This window comes from Pinus tabuliformis, chromosome 6 (assembly GCF_031772625.1).
Source record: "Pinus tabuliformis cultivar Carrire ecotype Pingquan chromosome 6, CPIR1, whole genome shotgun sequence".
NCBI classification, from domain to species: domain Eukaryota; kingdom Viridiplantae; phylum Streptophyta; class Pinopsida; order Pinales; family Pinaceae; genus Pinus; species Pinus tabuliformis.
In genome coordinates, this window is record NC_142292.1 from 326,713,638 (window position 1) to 326,736,935 (window position 23,298).

The 23,298-nt window shown below is 40.2% G+C and overlaps 2 protein-coding genes across 2 annotated transcripts in view; both read left to right on the forward strand.

Annotated features, from left to right (window-relative positions):
- The window catches only part of LOC149258625 (disease resistance protein RPP2B-like), an 86,428-nt gene that overhangs the window by 22,914 nt on the left and 40,216 nt on the right, over positions 1 to 23,298 (forward strand). The gene's annotated exons all lie outside the window — the stretch shown is intronic.
- On the forward strand, positions 11,810 to 21,922 carry LOC149258627 (pentatricopeptide repeat-containing protein At2g22070-like). The gene is made up of 4 exons (XM_089433927.1): positions 11,810 to 12,998; positions 13,145 to 13,205; positions 21,141 to 21,418; positions 21,567 to 21,922. Exons 1-4 carry the CDS (start codon positions 12,293 to 12,295, stop codon positions 21,920 to 21,922), a joined length of 1,401 nt encoding a protein of 466 aa, XP_089290053.1. The 5' UTR covers positions 11,810 to 12,292.

Below are 23,298 nucleotides of genomic sequence, written 5' to 3' on the forward strand. Positions count from 1 at the left end.
GTAGAAAGGTCTGTAAATCTATTTCCTAATGCGCAGACAGGATGACAGCTCTCTGGCACCAAGATAACAGAAACCTGCATACATATTCAATGATACATACTAGATTCTAACACAGAGGTGGGATGACAGCCCCTCTAATGCTAAACATCAAGAGCACATGAACAAATGCATAACAGGCACAACCTGGAATAGAATAGAAGTGGAAAGTGAGCAATTAACAGCAAAAGAAGCTTGTATTAGCTGAAAATGAAGACCAGACGCTGCAGGTATCACAATAGTTACAGTCTCCAGAAGTTGAACCTTACATCAAAACAATATCCATCAACCCCCATTACATCTCTCTTTTGGGTATATATAGAGTTTGTTTACAAAAAATGCTCTGCTATTCTAAGCGTGGAGGGGTCATAATTGACCACCAACCGCTTTTAACTCTTTGATGGAGTCTCAGCTACGATCTGCTGGCTTTAATGAACAAAATGAACTTTTCTGCTGTTCAACAGTCCTTACAGGTAGTTGGAGTGTGGTATAAAAGACATTCCATGACTGATAAATGCTTGATCTGCTCGAGGCTGGTTCTTTCCTTCTCGGCCATGCTTTCTTGTTAAATGCAGTTGTTGAGGATTTAATGCGCTAGGTATTGGATTCTGGCCTCCTTCCTCCTTCGAGCACACTAGACAGGTTATGGACACGGGCAACATGGCGGAAACATGGCTATGGCGAGGACAAAGCTCAGCCGTTGGATCACGTGAATCAACGGCGGGGATCGTTTTGCAGTGGCTATCGGGAGAAGTGAGATCGGGGCAAACGAGGGCTGGCGGATCGCGGTCGGGCAGATTAGACGGTGATCGGGAGGCGAAAGTACGTGGGAGATAACGCGTGGGGATGGGCGGGACGGCGATAAGTGGTTTCCCCGCACCGCTTATAGAGCTGCGGTGGTATCCGTACAAACCCGCGCGATCACAATAGCAGGGTGACACGTGGCCGATGTGACGGGGCCAAAACCACTTTCCCCACTGGCTAACAAGTGGGCAACTCATGGGCGCGGGAGGTGCGAACAATGTTGGATTGTGTGGCAGGTACGATCGGATGATGGAAAGAGATAACGGGTTAACGCGCGGGAAAAGGCTGTGGTGGCGGGAAAAAGTCAGTGAACGCGCGCGGTCATATGAATACGGTTCCATGATGGTGTAAAACTCAGCGCCCGAGAGCTAAAGAAAATGGTTTATGCTGGGCTTTGGAAGAAAACCGGGGTAACGGGGTTTATGGGAGTGAAGGAAAAAATAAAGGAAGAGGAGGAAAATGGACTGCTGCGGGCTCCCTGCTTGCTAAAAACACACGGACAGACTTGTTTTCAATCCACCAAAAACTTCGTCTTATAGTAGAGCTAACAGGCCCTGCACTAAAATGAACCAAGACAGAGAAGTTGGTATTCAATTAGTGTGTCGCCAACTATTGTAGCGACTACAACACCCTCCAAAATTTTGGCTTGCACTTAAATTTTAGAGCCTTCCTTGGTTTTTCCCTTTATGGTTGCAAACACTTGAGCTCATTTCATGAGCTCTCTTAGAGTTTTTTCACCCCTTTTGCTTGTTTGGCCAACTATCGTCTTTTGGAATGTTTGATTGTTTTACCATGCTTGCGGTCATTTTCTCGTGTTTTTGAAAGTTTGTCTTTGTGTGTTTCAATTGTCCTAGCTATGTAAACATCGGTCACACTCATACACAAAGTTTTAAGCATTGTCGCACAAGTGTCATCACGGTCGTCCTAGGGTTTATCTCTAGTGTCGCGCTTGTCGCTTTTTGTTCTAGACAATCTCATAGAGGGTGACGCTTTGTCTTGTTGATCCGATGGTCTATGTTGTCGTGTCGTCGAAATATGCTAAGTGTGTGATCACAATTTCAAGTTCCTCACAAGTTCACCTGCCTCCCACACTTAGCCATTTTTCCGAAAATCCTCCCAACCGAACAACTCTCGTTCACCGGACCCTGACTGAACTGCGCACTACGCAGTCTCAACCCTTAGTGATGCAACTCTGTTGCCTGGAATTGTGCAATGTGCAGTCACTGTCCCCTGAGGCAGTTGCACTGTGCAATTCCAGAGTTGAGCAGACTACCTTCCTCCCAAAATTACGTAGTAGCTTCTTCAAGCTTAACATCAACTACGCATTTTGCAAGATCAGTCATCAAGCTTCCTCCTTGCCTGCTGGAACCCCGCAATGTGCAGAGACCCAAGCCTGCCTTGCCTCCCAGAACTGCGCATAACTTTCTCCTAGTGTCCTCCCTTTGTCAGGACTTACTCATCCCAGGAACTACACAGATCTATCCTCCTAGGTCCCTCTATTTCCTAGTTCTGCCTTGCCTCTGCAAACTGCACAGACCTTCCTCCCATGGTCCCACCTTGTAGCAACAATTGATGGTCTCAAGTTTCAACTGTGCAATCCTGTCTCCTAGTGGCCTCTGCGCAAGTTTTCTTGGCAGTGAAGATTGTGCTCAGGAGTTCCTCAACCAAGCTTGAGTTGCACTCTGCGCAGTCTCAATAACTAGTCTCCCTCCTTGTCACCCGGAATTGCGCAATGCACAATTATTGGGCCCTCTTTTCAGTGTGTCACCTGTCCCTGGCCCAGTCCATGGATAACAATGCACCATCTTAGACTAGGAGGGTTTTGGATTTTATGTCTTCCTGTCATGATGAGTTGCAGGAACAGGTACACTGTTATATCATGGCGAGACGATGAAGGAGATGAATAAGGAGTGAACATGATAAAAGACTCACTTACAATTGGATGGACAAAGAAGCTTATCAAGTATAAGCAAAGGGAGCACATATGCAACCACCTCTCAAGACCAAAGATCATTGAAGACCTTGCATCATCAATCTATGTGGAGGAGAAGAGAGAGCACATCCAAGAACACATCTATCACTCAACAATAATAATGACTTAACATTGCCACCTCAGCAAGCTAGTCCATGTCAGCAGTGTCATGTCAAGTCGTGTCATGGGTTGTCAAAGGCCACACCACTATTATGGGCCATATCTAATGTAAATAGAATGTAATGTAAAGTGGAAGTCCAATGGACACACATGAATATGAAGAGTCATGTCACTTGAAAAGTCATAGGAAGTTGAACAATCATGAGGGTAGTGTAAGAGTCACAAGGTTCAAGCATCACCCTTGGTTATATATACCCCCCTCATTGTATGTGCAAGGAATTTTCATCTTAGCTTCTTCCATAACTTATAAAGAGTTTCAGTTAGTTTTTTGAGGAGCAAAGAGTGGCTCCAATGGCCTACTACTAGGGCTAGTGATGTATGGTGAGGAGGAAGAAAGGTGGGTGTCTTCCCCTTTTCACTTGTGTTTTTCTTTGCCTGCAAATCAATCCTTCTCAGATAGGGTCCTGTGATTAGTTTGTTTATTGAAAGAGCAGACACCCATGCCCCACATTGAAATGCTCTTTTTCCGCACAGGATCTCAAAACTTGTTTGAAGTTATATGAAAAATTGTATGGAAAAACTTGTCCCATCCCCATAAAGAAAACAAGATGTTTTAACCAGGTAGAGGATAAACCTACAATTACCTTGGAATTAGACCCAAAGCCTCTTGTAGAGTTTTTTGGGATTAATTGTTTATACAAAGTCATTTATCTATGTTCTATCCCCCAAGAGGATCATTGACTGATGACAAATTTCTCATGAGCTCGAATGATCCACTTAGAATTATGTGCATCAAGTGATGCTCACAGAAATATGTAAAGTGATTCACCCATGGACCATGTGAATATCCTTGGTGAGTACAGTCTTCACAAGGTTAATGCTTGGCATCATGATAGGAACTCAAGTGGGAGTAATAGTTATGGATCTGTCATCCACGGGACAATAGAGGGAGTCTAGTGGAAGCAGCTTTGCAGATAGTCTCTATTCTTGGGTTTTCCCCCTTACTAACTACTATCCCATCTTGTCTCTGAATGTTGTTAATTCTTCCTTCCTCAAAACATTTTATGAATAGGAATGGAAATATGATGATATCGAGCAAAGTGTTGAGGCTGAGAAGAACTAGGCACAATAGACTGAAGAGAGTTACAATTTGTAGCTTACTCTCGCTTTTCGACTTATTGCAGAAGCATCTCTAGTAGAGGACCTCCATTTCCTTGGTATACACGTTCAAATTATGCCTAATATCTCATGTATAGGTTTTGTGAAAAACTCTGTTGCGGCTTTATGTCATCGTTTCTTGGTATGTTTTTAGGATCTTTTACTGTCTCATTGAGGCTAGGAATGTATTTTCCTATTTTATAATTTTTCCTCGTATATTTCTTATGTGTTGTGGTTTGATGAAATATATTCAATGGGAGAAATATGCTCAAATAATAGTATTCAAGTGATACACATGATTTCTGGTTTTGTAGTGTTCATGGTCTGAGTGGAAATTTAATTATTGTCTTGTCCATGTTTCACTTAGGCTTTAATTTCTTTGTATATTGGTTTATCCCTTTCTTCAAGCAACTCTTAGTTCACATAACTTCTTAATATTTACAAATAATAGACAAGAAACACATTTTCTTGGGGCTTACCAATTTCTTTTATGAACATGCAAAAGAAATTCCATAGCTTCAAACCCATGCAAGCCATCAATATTTTCTATCTACCTTGTAAAACTTAAGTTATCACATATTGTTTTGTTTCACTTCATTTAATCATTTTGTACTTCCACTTATGATGCAAGCTATATTTTCTTCAAAAATACATTTTGTTTTTGTTCTAAATTTTTGATAGTGAAATTGCTTGGTTTCCGTCGCCGCCTGGAAAAATGTCCGGCTTCGGCCGTCGGCAATTCCTCCGCCCTCCGACACCCTCCGCAAGCTTCGCCACCCTCCGCCACCTTTTCGCATTAAAGCCCTGATTCGATTGGAGTTGGTTTGACAAAATTGGCGCTGCAGGGAGTTAATGTGCGTTTCAATTCGAAATTTTGCAAACCACGTCTTTACAATTCGGAGAATGTACCTGCGCGTTCGACATTGGCGCAATGAAGGCAACAACTTTACCATTCGGAGAAGCGCGGAGAGTATGCAACACCCAGGGAGGAAAACTGAAAGAGGCGTTTCGGATTCTGTAGGAGGAGGGCATTGGAGTGGTGTGGTGTACGTACGACCAGGTGCTAGAGGAGTGTGTTATGGAGAAAGCATGGGAAGAAGCCAAATTCATCCAAGCCCACATGATCCGAACCGGATTCAATGCAGATACAGTTTTAGCAACTAAGCTTTTGGGACTGTATTCCAAGTGCGGGAATTTGGTGGAAGCTCGCCAAGTGTTCGATGGAATGTTTGAACCGAATGTAGCCTCATGGACTGCTATGATCAGTGCTTACTTTGGGTATGGATATGGTGAGAAGGCGCTGAAGTTGTTTTATGAGATGCAAAACAAGGACCTGTATATAAGTGGCCACAGCAAATAGCATTCTGGAGTCTGGACTACAAAATTGTGATTACTGCAAGGCTGTAGAGCCCTTCTAAAGTTGGCTGCCATGTAAAAATCCAGTGAGAGTTGAAGGCATTCACTCAGCTTTCTACATATTTGAGTCATCAGTCCCCTCTTGTTGTGTATATATACAAAATGCAATGATCGCTAGATATATACAAAATGGGTATCTTGATGAAGCAGTGAAGCTGTTTCAAGGAATGCCAGAACGAGATATTGTCTCGTGGAATACAATGGTTGCAGGTTATGTACAAAGTGGGCATTTCTATGAGGCATTGACACTTTTTCAGGAACTGCAATTGACTGATATGAAGCTAGACTTGGACACATTTGCCGGTGTGCTTCCAGCATGTGCCAATTTGGTAGCTCTAGGACATGGAAAGTTGGTCAACAATTGTATAGTTAAAAATGGATTTCAATCTGATCATGATGATTTTGTGGGTAGTGCCCTGGTAGACATGTATTCCAAATGTGGTACTACAAAGGATGCACGTCGGGTTTTTGATAGAATGCGTAGACGTGATGTGCTGTCATGGAATGCAATGATATTAGGATATGCAATGCATGGTCATGGCGGGGAGACTGTTGGCATTATGATACAAGTGTTGTCCTTGATGGCAACTCACTCAGAGATAGGTACAGGTGATGGCAACTTAATCAGAGGACAGATCTTAGTACAGCAGGCCAAGAAAGTTCATACACGCAGGTTCATTAAGCCCAAGTCGCGTATACACGCTGGTTCACTATATACCAAGTCGCGTGTACGCAGGTTCGCTATATACCAAGTAGGGTATACACGCAGTTTCATGAACGGAAAAGAGCGTACATGTCGGAAAGCTTACTTTTGGTCCGTGGTAGTTAGTCCTTGGAATTTGTGCCTATGGTTTTGGACCATGGTGTCTCGACGGACGTGTTGATCCCTAGTTTTGAAGTTGATGGTATTGTGTTACTATGGTTTTGGACCGTGGTATTGTGAAGGGCCTAAGGCTATATAAGGAGAAGATCATTAGGCAAAGTATGAGTAAGCAAGGTGTGAGAGTGTGTGAGTGACGAATATCTGATGAGGTGAGAGATCCAAATGCTGGTTATGGGTTGGTGATCTGAACCAAGGTTTCACTCATGTGGAGGATGATGATGAACGATGGAACGGGATCTCAAGGCTTGGAATGATTATCTTCATATGGTTTGACTGTGAATAGACTAGATCTATTGACGCATGTTTATTGTTATGATCTGGGTATGTTTTGATGTCTGGTATAGCTGCGGAGTTTTAAGTTTGAATTTACAGATCTGTACGCGGGTTGTCTTTGGTAAAAGGGCGTATACACGCAGGTTGGGTTCGTCGAAGTAGCGTATACAATGTGAAGTATGAAGATGGAGTTGGATCTGGTTGTTGTTATGTTGTCTTTGTTGTTGACAGGGTTTCAGTGATTCAGTATTGGGTGATTCAGAGATTGATGATGCAGGTTGTACTACAATGGTGATAGTTTCATGGATCCAGTATGAAAATGTATGAAACGTGGTCCCGGGAAGATCGTAGGCCAGCACCTACGTACTGGTGAACATATCAGCCAGTACAAGAGCCAGGGGGTTGTAGCTCCCTTCCAGGAGCAGCTGGAAAACGAGTGAAGGTTGTAGCCTTCTGTAGGGTTGGCACCTACGTACTAGTAAATGGATCGGCTAGTACAAGAGCTATGAGGGTTGTAGCCCTCTGCAGGTTGTAGCCTGCGTGCTGGTAAAGGACTGCACCAGTACATTGTAAAAGAAGTTTCTTATTAAAGAAGAAAGAGACGAATTGCAGCAGGTGGTTTTCACCCACATTGGGTTTCCACCTTATATCATGGTGTTCATGTGTGTGGCTTTTGTGTGATGATCTATTCTGTTATACTGCACCTGTTTACTGTTAATATGGTTAATAATGTTCTGATGCATTTACTAAAGATAAGCTAACTGAATCATAAGATCTGTGGATATACGCTAGTTGCTTTAGACACAGTAGCGTGTACACGCGGGTTCACTTAACTGAAGTAGCGTATATGTTTCTGAGTATGAAATTGAAAGATTTTACTGACCTGATAATACTGATTCACCCCCCCCCCCCCCTCTCAGTATTATTTCCAACAATTGGTATCGGAGCAGGTCCTTCAGAGAAGCTTATTGCTTGAAGGAGATTCGTAGAACAATGGGGAAGAAAGCACGTCAGAAGAAGAAGACAGCTCAAAGGAACAATGACAACCTACTATTGAGTGGAAGCAAGTATTCAGATCCTGAATTACCTCAGATTGAAGATGGACAAGCAAATGAAGCATCAGATCAAATCGTAGATCAACAAGATCTACCTAGCAAAAGGGAGAATGCCCTCAAAGAAGAAATCATCATATTAAAAGATCAGTTGGAATGTGCATCCAGAATTCGACAAATGCTACTAGCGCTGAATAAAGAGCAAGAAAACGAGATCCTCAAACTAAGGCATCAGCTGGATGAAGGAAGGAAAGCTGAAGAGACCTTGAAGAAGCAATGTCTGGAAAAAGAAGAACAACATCAAGTTGAGGTAAAAATCTTGAAAAGTAAATTAGAAGAAAAAGATAAACTATTACGATTTCAAGATAGTACTAAGATCTTGGATGATATTCTTAGTAGTCAAAGGTCCCCTGCTATCAAAACTGGTCTTGTTTTTCATGAGTCTATTGAAGGTGAATCTGGTTCACAAAGTAAGACAAGAAACTCTAATGCAAAATCTGAAAGGCTCTACAAGGAGATGAAAGGACAACCCCATCAATGTAACAACCCATCTCAAACCCCGAACAACATAGCAATATTAGCATGCATGTGAGGCATGCATATGATAGCTACATATGCATGCATCATATACGTTGCACTAGTATAAATATATATATATACATATACATCGACGATATATCGACTATTCATGGAGAATGTCTAAAATATAAGATAAATGAATTAATTATCAAAGGTGTAACTAAATACCTAATTCTCGTAAACAGAAGAAATATATCCACTCACTAAGAAATATAGTTGAGTTTATTCATATGGTTACATATATATAACCCAAACGGTGTACTAATAAAACTAAACCCATAAAACCTTATGATTAGACTTGATATTTTATAAGACATAAAATAATATGTAATATTTAAATCATCATGGTTTTATACTATTTAAATTAAAGTACCATCTGCCTTAAATTAAAGTGACACCATCCGATGTGTGAAGATCTGATTCTATTGAAGGCAAATATCTTGACAAAGCGGTCACCGCCTAACAAAATCTTATCCTTTCATAAAGGCGGTGAGCTGGTGCGTAGAGAGGGAGGAACCTCTGCTATAAAAAGGGGGGGGTGCTTAATGTTTGGGGAAAGGGGGTGGTATGGACTGTGAGGGGAAAAACTGAACCGGGGGCTGTTGAATGGAGAAGGAGAGTGTTGTTGAAGGAAGAAGGAGAGGAATTTATCCATACTGTTTATAATTCGGAACTAGAGCCTTACTTGTTTTGAAGTCTCTGGGCACGGGGGAACGGTATGCTTCGGTTGAGAGGCATACTGGATTGAGTATCTAGGTATACTCGGTTCGGCTGGGTGGTTTGGTCATTCGGTAACGAGAGAAGTTCTGCAGCATCCTCATCGCAACAGCCGTAGCAGATCAGGTAAGTACTCCATCAAATCAATTAAATACAGTTTCACAGTTTCAATAATCTTTACAGTTTCGGTAAGGACTCTTTAACTTCTTTAACTTAGGAAAGTCATTACATATGGTATCGGAGCTGGTTCAACTTTCGGACCTGTTAAGTTTGTTAAAAGATTTAAATTTATCAAAATAAGGTGGTGCAAAATTCATCTCCTTGACAATGCTGCAGCAGTTATGTTTCAGACAATTTAATATGATGCAAATTAGTGCCAGGACAGTCCCAAAGCTTATATCTCCTAAAATAAGGCACTGACTGCTTATGCAAGTGAAGTTTTCAGAATTCTGGAATTGTTTTATGACAGTTCTGGTATTGGAAGGAGTTAAATAGAAGAACTCGATTGGTTTGAAATTATTGTACCCAATTCTTGTTCCAATAGGTGAATGTTGCTTCCTAGCTTGTTATTCTTCTGTTAGCCGGAGGCCTTGTTTTATTTCAGCAGGTGAGACATTCTGTGTGCCCTTGGAATTATACTTAGATTGAACTCAAAGTATCATAAACAAGATTCATAATTTATGACAGGACACTAAAATCCTTGTCCGTTACTTGTGGGTGTTACAGTAGGATCACAACTTTTCAAAGGAATGTAGAAACCTTCTATAATATATTGTGTTCGTGGAAAATTGCTACCTCATGATCACCGTGACCATGTTGTGAAATGACTTTTTCTTTTAAGAATTTTATTAGCATTGACAACTGGTTGTGTTTCTAGCTGAAGCAAGTATATGTAAATGATAGATTAGATATAGATATAGTTTTCAGATGGTCTCACTCCTGGTTCAAAACTTCAAACTAATTAAATGAAGCTGCCAATATATAACTCTTGAACAAGCATAATAAATATGCATGCATAATCAGTGTGCATGAAAAGCTAAATGTAAAATGCAGCTTGTTGGAGTGGTATATTCCACTCACATCACAGTAAGGGATGTTAAGAGAAGCTTGCAAAACTGTGCTTTTAATCGTGAAAAGGCATCTGTTACTGGGCAGCAGTGTTTTCTTGTTGATATCATTCAATACTTTCTAAATCTTGGTATACTTATTCTCATCCTGCATCTTTGTCATTGATAACGATTTCCATGTAGCCAAAAACTATCATATATTATATAGCCTTTAGTAGCATATGACCTATTTACTCATAGTGTTAAGATGCTTAAAATAGCTTGGCTTTTAGGTATTTCACTGATAATTGTCTAAGTTCGGATTATAAATTATCCCCAAACTGTTATATTCTAAATCCAGAGAAGTTATATCAACCTTATACTTTTATTAAGGTTTAAAAATTGAACTGGACTGCCCATATACCCTGCTGTGTATTTATTCCTCTCTTCAATGCTCCTCTCTCCTTAATGTTCAAAGAGGGCTTCTTTCTGTTAGATGCTGTCTGATAATAGAAACTATTGGATTTTTATGGTAGTAGTATGTTTATTTTCTCACTGTACTTTACATATATCTGTTCACCGCGTCCCTCCATTCCATGCAATCAGCTTTAGAAACAGAGGAAAATACTCAGGAAGAAGAGATGGATACGCATTGAACAACTTTGTTTTATTCCGGTTGAGGAAATTATGAGTTGCTGCAGCTACTAAAGAATCTGTAAATTGCCGGCTTAGACATGAACGGAAGAATGTTCGGATGCTAGCATCTGCATCATGCAAAGTTGCCCCCCATACTCCAGGGAAAACTGAAGAATTGCCAGAAGGAGAAGTCCAGCAGAGGATCTTGAATTGGGCATAGAAGCAATGCAACGTTGGAAGAGTTTGTTGATTTGTGGATAAATTCTCGCTACCAGATCTTCTGAGTTTAGGCCTTGCAGATTTCGTAGAGCTTATTCACAGATTGGACGCGGGTAACATCATTGGCAGGATCAATAGAGTCCCTTGTACTCTGTGATAGTAGTCGCAGATGAAACATCCACTCCCCCTCCATTGCTTTTGCCATCACCACTGCCAGATAGTAATTTATAACCGTCTCTGCCAGTGATAGGGGGCGTCGAAGGTCCTCCCAGGTGATGAAACTGGCGTGCAAAGCTCATGTCAATGGATGGATTGCGGACTTGTCTGATGCCAGCTAAACGATTGCGTGTTAAATTAAAGCGTGAGTTTGGTAGTTATTGGACGCGTAAAGAATTACGTGCCCCGTGGGCTTATGAGTCATTATACGCCGACATAAAAGTTTTTGGAAAAGCATGGGAGATTTTCTATCGATGCTAAGTGCCCGCCGTTTAGCTTTAAATAAATCTTATTCAACAGTTACCTTACATAAATACAGTCTCCGCGATGAGGCGTAGAGAATTTTGGTGAATTTTGCACTTGGTTATCGAAAGACAATGAAAATCCAAATTTTAAAACAGGGATAGACCAATTTAAATGAACGATAATGCATTTCATCCTCTACGCGGATAAAAGCCGCAGGGGATTTACACGCAGCGGAAGCCAGAGATTTCCGATAGTGGCGGAGTCCTCACGGAAACACCTTCTTGATTTCGAGTCTAAGAGGTATCTAGTATTGACTATGCTGTTAGAACCTCAAGAAGATCTTGATAATCGGCATGAAATTGAAGTCCATAGATCTCAGCTTCTTGTGGATTCATTTGAGCCACTTGCCTATGCAGAAGTCGATGCGTTAAAGGGGAGGCATATGATTCAAACTATTAATCGATATTTCAGTGAATCACAGGCGTGCTGTTGTCCAGCAAGTTTTATTGCTAGATTAAGAACAAACCCTACGCAAAAGCTCGATACTGTCGGGGTGTTCCAGCTCCCAAAATCTGTATATACGATGTTGGTGCCAACAAATGAGCAGCGGACGAGTTTCCCTTCTGCGTTCAATTGGTGAGTTGAGAGAACGAAACTGTAACGAGCAAGGCGCTGGAAGCGGTCCGTATTGCTTGTAACGAGTAAATGGCCAAGTTCGACGGGAAGGACGCGTTCCGTCTACGTGTTTGTGTGTATCCATTCCGTGTTCACCGTATTAACAAGATGCTTTCGTGCGACGAAGCCGATACGGGACGGAGCATGGAAAATCCAATGTGGAAAGAGAAGCCAAAAGCTGATGTCCAGACATCTGCAAGTGTGACTACTAATTCTGGAAGCAGAGGTTCTAGTGGATCTGCTGATGATTTCAGGGGTGGGAAAAATTGCTCTAGAAGCTTCCTCAGTTAATAGTGCTTCTGATGTATCAGTAAACCTTGTTGCTGGGAGAGCTCAGCCCAAGCAGAAATTTATACCAGTTGAGTCGTTTGTTGGGGGGATTGGAAGTTCCACTGATTCAAAGTTGTCTGGTTTAAAAACTAGTGTTGGTGACAAACCGTCTATTGGACCTGATTCATCAAAGAAACTTGCTGTTGCAAAAGGTCAAGCTGGACAGAAAACACTGTGGGTTGCAAAGGGACCTGCAACCTATGGCGGTGGTAATAATGGGGATCAAGGAAAGTCATCAATGATAGTGATGGGTGAAAGCTCAAGTTCTAGTAGCAGTGGTACTGCACAGTTTGGGGCGAAGCCATTATCAACGGCTTTTGGGCAGAGTGTGGACACTGTATTGAACAGCAATCCAACGGTTGAAGAAGGGCAGTCACTGAAGGGCCCTGTTGTGGGAGATTTCGTGGTAGACAAGGGGGCTTTTGCTTGTTCTCAAATTCGTGCTACTTTCTATCCCAAGTTTGAAAATGAGAAATCTGACCAAGAGATCAGGACAAAGATGATTGAAATGGTGTCAAATGGCAAGGGTACCTTAGAGGTTTCATTGAAGCATTCGGGATCTCTTTTTATGTATGCTGGTCATGAAGGTGGAGCATATGCCAAAATAGCTACGGAAATATGTAAGATAGATTTGATATGGTTCTTGGAGCATTCACAAAATCACATAAATTCTAGTGATGAACTGTTCAATTTTTTTTTCCACAATGCTTTGAGATTTGACAATATTATCTGTTTGTTGTGAGGATCATAATATCTGTAAGTGCAGCTATACAGCTGTTGGTGTCTTTGTTCTTGGCCGGATGTTGCAAGAGACATGGGGTGCTCAGGCAGCACAAAAAAAAAAAAAAAAAAAAAAAAAACAACACATAAAGAGTTCAATGATTTTCTTCATAAAAACCGTATGTGCATATCAATGGAATTGGTTGCTGCTGATTCAATGTCATTTTGTGGCACCTGTTGCAGAGCAAATTAAATGCTTTGCCCAGGGGTTTTCTGATTTGCTTGGAAATTCATCACTCCATCAGTTTCTTCGAGCTTTAGAACCTGAAGATCTGGATCTAAATGTTGTTTAGGAAGGGTACATTCCAGTCTTGTGAGAGAATCAACCTTGCCTTTGTGATCTTTATAGGACATTCAATTGTGGAAACCTTGCACTTGTGGAAGTCTTCTTGGGTCAGTATAGTCCTTGTCTTTATGTATTTTGAAGGATCTCTCTAAGCAGGATTTGGTTGGGTTTTGCCCTGGTCTTGGACCTAATTTCTGGTATCTCTTATTGTGTATTGTGATCTCTGCTTTCTCCTTACTACTGTGGTTAAGTTCTGAGGTATAATTATTTGTTGATAGAAGAATAAATCTAAAAGAAGTACTGTTAACCTCACAAATAATATCTGAAGTTCAGAAAATATTGCTTGTACTACACTATATTTGGTTTTCTAACAAGGAACCCGAGCTAGGTTAAGGAAGAAAGTCGAAGATTACTTGGTTCCTAAAGTGGAAGTTGGAGTATCAATCCTTGCACTTGGAATCATCAGTGGTATTTCTCAGAAGTTTCAATCTTGGAAGGTACCAGTGAAAGAATGGTTAAAGGTATGATCACCTATCTGTTCTAACCTTTCTATACTCAGTGATCTCTAAGTAATGTATCTGTGGCTCCTGAAGTTGTACTGATATTATTGATCCTTTAAAAACCAGAGATCAAATTGAACAAAGTATTAACATCATATATCATCCTTGTTATTGTACTTCTTGGCATCTTATGGAAATCCGAATTGGTTTTTACTTCAGTGATTTAACCTCTCTAGGGTATAGTCCATATATATATGAGTAAGAAGAATCGATATCAAGAAGTCGTGGTATTGGTTCTCTTGAATCTCTGCAATCAAAATCAAGTCCCTTGGATCCAATAACCAAAGTCTCTCTGATGAGCTCGTATCTACCTCTGTAGCCAAATCATAATCTTTGTGGCATTTTAAATCTGAGGCATTTTTCTTGAAAGATCTATTGGTTGGCAAGGGCATCTCTGTAGGTTTGCAATCAAGATCATGCTACCATGAAACTTCTATCATTCTGAAGTTTATATGACGAGTTCGACCTTTCCTCTTATATACCTAAATTTCAACTATATTAGTGATGATCCAAGTTATAACATATCTCTATGATAGGCATTCTGTTAATTTTAGTTATGTTCTTTGTTAGGACAATTACTTCGATGTTCCATATTATCCCAATTAACAGTTCCATTTCATTTGCAAAAGCAATCACATAAACCATTATCACATTGACGGAAACTGTAGAAAGAACAAATTTGATTGGGAAACTATAACGAAGAATACAAATGTAGAAGATTGTAGATTAAAAGAGAAAGGGACTCAAATACCAAGGATGTCGTGAATTGGGATGCAGTCAGATATGCTGATCTTGAAGATACTGCAGATGCCATCAAGGACCGAGGGATGAACAATGTTCTTGCAGGGAGAATAAAACGGTTTCTTGAGATGCTTCACACAGACATTGGCACCATTGACCTAGAGTGGTTGAAGGATATTCCACCTGATGATACAAACTGGCCTTTCCTGCCGATGATGATATGGACTCCCTTGATGCTGTGAAATTCCTTGATAATATGGACGAGATTAACTCCTTGAAGAGTTGAACGAAAAGGAGTTGACGTATTCTCTAGAGATAAGTACTTTCTCGAATATTTTGATATTATGCTTTTAATTATTATTAGTCTCTTGTAATTGTAAATTTTGCTTAGATGAATTCGTTTTATTATTATTTATGCTCCAGTAACAAACAAGTGGTAATGATGTTTATATTCTTACAAACTTCTAGATATTCATTTTGTTTAGTCATCCTCCTTTATAATTACTAGGGGACTCACTCCTCAACCTGTCTTCTTCTATCTTGCATAGAAACCACAAGTTGTTGAATGGTTAGAATCTGCTCTTGCCTTTTTTTCAATAGTGCTCTGTAATGATATATTCTTCACTGTTGGATTGATGCAATTTAGGAACATCTTTAACAAATTGTTTGAAGGCTAGTTCTGTTGTTACATGCCTACCTCATGCATGAGCAGAACCATCACATAAACCTTAAACCTCACACATTCTACTGCTGGAGCATTTGATTACAGTTAATACAGTCTTTTGTTATTGGCTCCTGTAGTTAATGTTCGGGACATTTCAATCTCTAAGATATTTTGCTGAGATGTGATGATAATTCTACTCTACTACAACCACGTAGATATTCCTCCTTGATAATTGAGTTTGTATAAAGTTCCTCTATGAGACCTTTCTTCAAGTTCGTATGAAAACTTCTGTAAGCTGTTTTCTTAATAGTTTTACTTCAGAAAATATATATATACCATTCACAATTATTCAACAAGGAATACACTGCTATTAAACACCGTGTGATGAGGAACTAACTAAGAATTGCATCAGTCATTAACTCATTTATATAGAGGCATAAAAATAACTGGTATAATGCATAGAACTTAAGTTCGGACCCTGGAATGTGCGCTGGCAAAAGATCTGGAAACAGTAGTTCACTTGGCATGAATATCAAGTCCTTGGTAGTGAAACAGTCAATAGGATCGGATACTACGCAACATTCAGACCTAATTTAGCAATAAGATAAGTGATGAATACAACCTGAGCAAAGGTTCCATGAGCATAAATTCAACCTAAAGGGCCAAGGTATTGAAAGAGTACTACCATTTAAACATAGAGCAATGTTCGGTGTATTATTGTTAAAGGAAATGTTGAGTTCAAAATATGATCCCCAAATATGTTGCATACCATACTTTGAGCTAGGTATTTCAATCAATTTATATATAAAAGAACACAACAAATAACAGTATTGTTAAAAAGAAGGAATTGAGAATTGTCCTTGCTAATGACTGTCCATATGATGCATTTTGTTACCAAGTAAGACAATAACCCAGTTAGTTGTTACTGAGCAAACACATACAGATCAATGAAAGTTTGGAACATAACGATATGTGCTCGTAAGATCAATATCAAGTATCAGTTAGCAATTTAAAGCCAAGAGTTTATGCACAAACAATACACGAAAGAATGATTATATTGTAAATATGAAAGCTAATGGCATGAATAGATTATGGCAAGGTATGTTATACTTTAGATGACATGTATGAAATATACATAAGCTATGTGTTTTTTTTATTATTAATGCACATGTTATAAATGCATGGACAAGTGTTATGATTGCAGATAAAATCCGTTACCAAATGACCACGTGATGACAGAAACTTCAGAACAATTAAGGCTCAAAGAGATTCCATGATAGGGTATTAACCCTGATTCTACTGGGAGGGGTGGAGGTGTTGCCCACCGTTATCCTCTAAAAACCTGGGGTCATGAGAGGATTGTGCGAGTCACGCTCCCCTAGACGTGTGATGATGATTGCCGGATGCCTACTAGGAAATCAGGTCGATATAGTCGACGCTGCCATCCTTAGAGTTTATGCATGGTTAGGTCAGTATAGCTGACGCCATGGCATACTCCAGTAGAGGACGGATAGGATGGGAGCGGAAGAGATTAGGAAGGATAGGATGATTTTAGAATAGCTTGGGAACCTGGTTTGGGCAAGGCATGACCATTAAAATTAGAAATCTACCAGCGTTCAAAATCTCAAATTCTAAAGTGTCCTCGATCATAAATGAAAATTCAATCACATAATACAATCCTTACATACCTTAAAGGAATTATCAATATACTTTATAAACCCTTAACTTCGGGACGAAGTTCTTTTGAAGGAGGGGTGTATGTAACAACCCATCTCAAATCCCGAACAACATAGCAATATTAGCATGCATGTGAGGCATGCATATGATAGCTACATATGCATGCATCATATACGTTGCACTAGTATAAATATATATATATATATATATATATACATCGACGATATATCGACTATTCATGGAGAATGTCTAAAATATAAGATAAATGAATTAATTATCAAAGGTGTAACTAAATACCTAATTCTCGTAAACAGAAGAAATATACACTCACTAAGAAATATAGTTGAGTTTATTCATATGGTTACATATATATAACCCAAACGGTGTACTAATAAAACTAAACCCATAAAACTTTATGATTAGACTTGATATTTTATAAGACATAAAATAATATGTAATATTTAAATCATCATGGTTTTATACTATTTAAATTAAAGTACCATCTGCCTTAAATTAAAGTGACACCATCCGATGTGTGAAGATCTGATTCTATTGAAGGCAAATATCTTGACAAAGCGGTCACCGCCTAACAAAATCTTATCCTTTCATAAAGGCGGTGAGCTGGTGCGTAGAGAGGGAGGAACCTCTGCTATAAAAAGGGGGGGGTGCTTAATGTTTGGGGAAAGGGGGTGGTATGGACTGTGAGGGGAAAAACTGAACCGGGGGCTGTTGAATGGAGAAGGAGAGTGCTGTTGAAGGAAGAAGGAGAGGAATTTATCCATACTGTTTATAATTCGGAACTAGAGCCTTACTTGTTTTGAAGTCTCTGGGCACGGGGGAACGGTATGCTTCGGTTGAGAGGCATACTGGATTGAGTATCCAGGTATACTCGGTTCGGCTGGGTGGTTTGGTCATTCGGTAACGAGAGAAGTTCTGCAGCATCCTCATCGCAACAGCCGTAGCAGATCAGGTAAGTACTCCATCAAATCAATTAAATACAGTTTCACAGTTTCAACAATCTTTACAGTTTCGGTAAGGACTCTTTAACTTCTTTAACTTAGGACAGTCATTACAATCAACAACCAAGGAAAGAGACTCCTCAAAGAAAATCTTTTACTCCTCCCATGAATAATGTTGAATGCCATGTATGTCATAATCTTGGACATGTTGCAGCCATATGTAGAAGAAGAAGGTTTCAAGACCATCATGCAGAAAGATCATCACATTCAAGGTACTTTAATGGATATTGCTTTTCTTGCAATATGTTTGGCCACAAAGCTGCTGATTGCTATAAGAGGAATATGAAACATGTAAGATGCTATGCATGTAACAAGTTTGGACATAAAGCAAGAGATTGCAGGAACAAAGCTCATGATAAGAAGAAATCATCAACATGCTTGAAGATATGGAAGAAGAAGGAAGTTCAGTCAGAAAAATATGGCACAGCACAGGGTACTTAGCATAGTACAGACATAACAGACTCAGGGGGAGCTGAAGGTGTAAAACTTCAGTGTTCTAATTCTCATACGCAAGTTTCATGAAGGAAAGCCGCGTATATACGCGAGTTTCACACTGCAAAGTCGCGTATATGTCAGTTTGTGAAAAAGCAGTGGGGACAGACTCAGAAAAGGGGTCTGATATGATCCAGTCCAGTATATGCTCTATTGGTTAACAGTTACAATCTGCTGAGGATGTCTGGAAATGTCTTGATACTTATGGCACAGGCTCAGGGGGAGCATATACTTCAAATAATGCATTGTTGGCATTATGGTTAGAAGTTGTTGATAAAGTCTATGAAGCTAAATGATACATCTTGCTGTTTGATCAAAGGAATGGTATTGCAGGCTGATGCTTATGGCACAATCATGATGCTGCTGGTGTCTTTCATAAGTCTTGGTCTAGATATTTAATCACCATGTCATGTATCTTTTTTTTTGTGATATCTCTTTTATGATGTCAAGGTCATGTAACGGCCTATGTTGGTTTCCCCACTATGCCTGGGATAAATGATGTAATGTTCATGAGTAAACTCTTAATGTATCTCCACATGGTTAGGTGGATGAGTCAATATTGGTATATCCCCACTAGGTTGGGTGATGAATGTATGTATTGAGTCTTTTGGTGATAGGAAGGTCTTCTATGATGTATAAGTCTTTGTTCTTCTTGAAGAAAATCTTTTGCAGATATTGCCTACAGTCAAGGGGAGCATGAACAGCACAATTCAGCAAGAGCAGGATGGATAGATTGGTACACTTTGGCATACACAAAGGGGGAGCACATTTGGAGATTTCAGCAGGTACTCAGGGGGAGTATGGACAGCAGAAGGTATACCAAAGAAGAGAATATCTTGGTCCGCCCTTTGCCCTTGATGTCAAAGGGGGAGAGTGACTTGGTGTGGTGGTTGCCATCAAGTCCAAAGGGGGAGATTGTTGGCATTATGATACAAGTGTTGTCCTTGATGGCAACTCACTCAGAGATAGGTACAGGTGATGGCAACTTAATCAGAGGACAGATCTTAGTACAGCAGGCCAAGAAAGTTCATACACGCAGGTTCATTAAGCCCAAGTCGCGTATACACGCTGGTTCACTATATACCAAGTCGCGTGTACGCAGGTTCGCTATATACCAAGTAGGGTATACACGCAGTTTCATGAACGGAAAAGAGCGTACATGTCGGAAAGCTTACTTTTGGTCCGTGGTAGTTAGTCCTTGGAATTTGTGCCTATGGTTTTGGACCATGGTGTCTCGACGGACGTGTTGATCCCTAGTTTTGAAGTTGATGGTATTGTGTTACTATGGTTTTGGACCGTGGTATTGTGAAGGGCCTAAGGCTATATAAGGAGAAGATCATTAGGCAAAGTATGAGTAAGCAAGGTGTGAGAGTGTGTGAGTGACGAATATCTGATGAGGTGAGAGATCCAAATGTTGGTTATGGGTTGGTGATCTGAACCAAGGTTTCACTCATGTGGAGGATGATGATGAACGATGGAACGGGATCTCAAGGCTTGGAATGATTATCTTCATATGGTTTGACTGTGAATAGACTAGATCTATTGACGCATGTTTATTGTTATGATCTGGGTATGTTTTGATGTCTGGTATAGTTGCGGAGTTTTAAGTTTGAATTTACAGATCTGTACGCGGGTTGTCTTTGGTAAAAGGGCGTATACACGCAGGTTGGGTTTGTCGAAGTAGCGTATACAATGTGAAGTATGAAGATGGAGTTGGATTTGGTTGCTGTTATGTTGTCTTTGTTGTTGACAGGGTTTCAGTGATTCAGTATTGGGTGATTCAGAGATTGATGATGCAGGTTGTACTACAATGGTGATAGTTTCATGGATCCAGTATGAAAATGTATGAAACGTGGTCCCGGGAAGATCGTAGGCCGGCACCTACGTACTGGTGAACATATCAGCCAGTACAAGAGCCAGGGGGTTGTAGGCTGTAGCTCCTTTCTAGGAGCAGCTGGAAAACGAGTGAAGGTTGTAGCCTTCTGTAGGGTTGGCACCTACGTACTAGTAAATGGATCGGCTAGTACAAGAGCTATGAGGGTTGTAGCCCTCTGCAGGTTGTAGCCTGCGTGCTGGTAAAGGACTGCACCAGTACATTGTAAAAGAAGTTTCTTATTAAAGAAGAAAGAGACGAATTGCAGCAGGTGGTTTTCACCCACATTGGGTTTCCACTTTATATCATGGTGTTCATGTGTGTGGCTTTTGTGTGATGATCTGTTCTGTTATACTGCACCTGTTTACTGTTAATATGGTTAATAATGTTCTGATGCATTTACTAAAGATAAGCTAACTGAATCATAAGATCTGTGGATATACGCTAGTTGCTTTAGACACAGTAGCGTGTACACGCGGGTTCACTTAACTGAAGTAGCGTATATGTTTCTGAGTATGAAATTGAAAGGTTTTACTGATCTGATAATACTGATTCACCCCCCCCTCTCAGTATTATTTCCAACAGAGACCCTCTTACTCTTTGAAGAAATGAAAGAGGCTGTCACCATGCCAGACAATGTAACCTTTGTTGGTGTCTTGTCTGCTTGCAGCCATGGAGGCTTGGTGAAGGATGGCTGGAAATATTTTCATTGCATGAGTCAGAATTATCACATGGAACCAGAGCTTGAGCACTATGTGTGCATGGTTGACCTCCTTGGTCGTGCTGGGCATCTGGATGAGGTGCAAGTCTTTATTGACAAAATGCCAATAAATCCTGGACCAGCTGTGTGGAGATCTTTACTAGGTGCCTGTAAGGTCCATAAGAATATAGAACTAGGAGAATCTGTGGTGCAACTACTTTTTGAGTTAGATCCTGAAAATGTGTCACGTATGTGCCACTGTCAAACATCTATGCAGCGGCGGGTAGGTGGGATGATGCAGAAAATGTCCGGAAAATGATGAAAGACGGGGGGTAAAAAAGATGCCAGGATGCAGCTGGATTGAGGTAAATAACAGGGTTTATGTTTTCATGGCAGGAAACAGATCAAACTTACAGATGCAAGACATTTTTGCAGAGTTGGAAAGGTTGTCTGGGTATATGAAAGAGGCAGGATATGTGCCGGACACAGACTTTGTGCTGCATGATGTGGAAGAGGAGCAGAAGGAACATGTTCTCTTCCACCATAGTGAGAAGTTGGCCATTGTATTTGGGCTTATCAACACATATCATGGGACAACCATTAGAATTGTTAAAAACCTTCGAGTGTGTGGTGACTGTCATTCTGCCACTAAGTTCATTTCCAAGATTGCTTTACGAGAAATCATTATGAGAGATACTAAACGTTTCCATCATTTCAAGGACGGGCAGTGTTCCTGTGGGGATTTTTGGTGATATGCTACTTAAAAATGGATTATACCCAGGCTGAAATAATGACAAACTTGTGTATATCTGCTCTGTGTTGCTAATGCACTTAATTTTTTCAAGAACTTCTGTGTCGAGAGATTCTATTTATTAATCTGAATCGGATAAATTACTTTCGAAAATGATACTTCATCCTAGAGTATATATGTTTGGTGGCAGGCCTTAACTTCTTCAGAGAACGTTGTATTAAGCACTTCTTGAAGATTTGATTCTATTAGCTTTTAATCTTTTAGTTTACTATACTGCTTATAAATCTTTAGCACTCAAGTGTGGTAAATTTTTTTGTATGCTAGTTCTTAGTATAAAAGTATATGATATCTGTTATGAATGCAAATATATGAACCCAGAAATTACTCAATGACAGATTGATCTTACTGAAAACAACGGAATAAATGTAGCTAGGTCTGTAACAATAAATTCAACAATCTGTATCACGACAGATTCCAGTATACTAAGGAAATTCAGCAATAGTAAAATAAATACAGAAGATATATTTGGAATTCCAATTATGCCTCCATTGCTCCCCGATACTCCTTGAGCCTTTTTTGATGGAGCAAGCCAGAGACATATTGTGAAAATTCCTTGAATGCAATTACTGGAGATTTATCTTCTAACTGTTAGCAGTTTGTCTGTCTTCTGAATTATTATTCAGCAAACAACGATAAATTCACAATTGCATTCTTCACAATAAAAATGTTGCGGAAATATAAAATACAGAACTGAGAAATAGATGCACACATACAAAAATTGACACTGTTGTTTTTGGACAATTGTTCCTGGAAAAACCCGAAGGGAAAACTAGTGTAGTAGACGAGGGTTTTATTAATTCTTCAGCAAATTCAAGAGTACAAAGATCTTCTTGCTAATCTAGCAAAGCTCCGGCAATATACTACTGATAAAATAATCTGGAAGACACCCTTGTCTCCCTTTGCAACTGATCTAGTCTCTCCTAGCCTGCTTGCACTCTCCCTTGCCACTCACACTGAAGCCCAAAAATGCGCAATGCCTGGCTGAATAAAACCGTACAGCCCCAAAAATGCTTCTAGGTGAGACGTCTAGCTTCCCTCTGCCTCTAGAACCCACTCGCTTTGCCTTGGGACCCTGATCCGACAACTTGCAACTGAAACATGGCTCCTCCAGCAACTCGCACTGGGAAATCTGGCTAACTCGCACTACTGTATTCAGCCTCCTCTTTCTTGTGTCTTGGACACTGGAAAATACTAACGAAAATTCCTCCAAACTCCTACTCTCAAATCTTTGTTGATCTCTCGCTCTGATCCTTTCCCTAGATTCAATTGTGCCCTTGTTGAGTATTGCAACTGGGTAAGTCAAACTGCTCAACTTAC

Excerpts from the sequence above, each read along its gene's own strand:
- LOC149258627 (XM_089433927.1), top strand. The coding sequence starts at position 12,293 with ATGATTTCAGGGGTGGGAAAAATTGCTCTAGAAGCTTCCTCAGTTAAT. Across the intron at positions 13,206-21,140 it reads AAGAGACATGGGGTGCTCAG|CCATGGAGGCTTGGTGAAGG; the intron begins GCAGCACAAAAA and ends GTCTGCTTGCAG. Across the intron at positions 21,419-21,566 it reads AGATCCTGAAAATGTGTCAC|GAAACAGATCAAACTTACAG; the intron begins GTATGTGCCACT and ends TTTTCATGGCAG.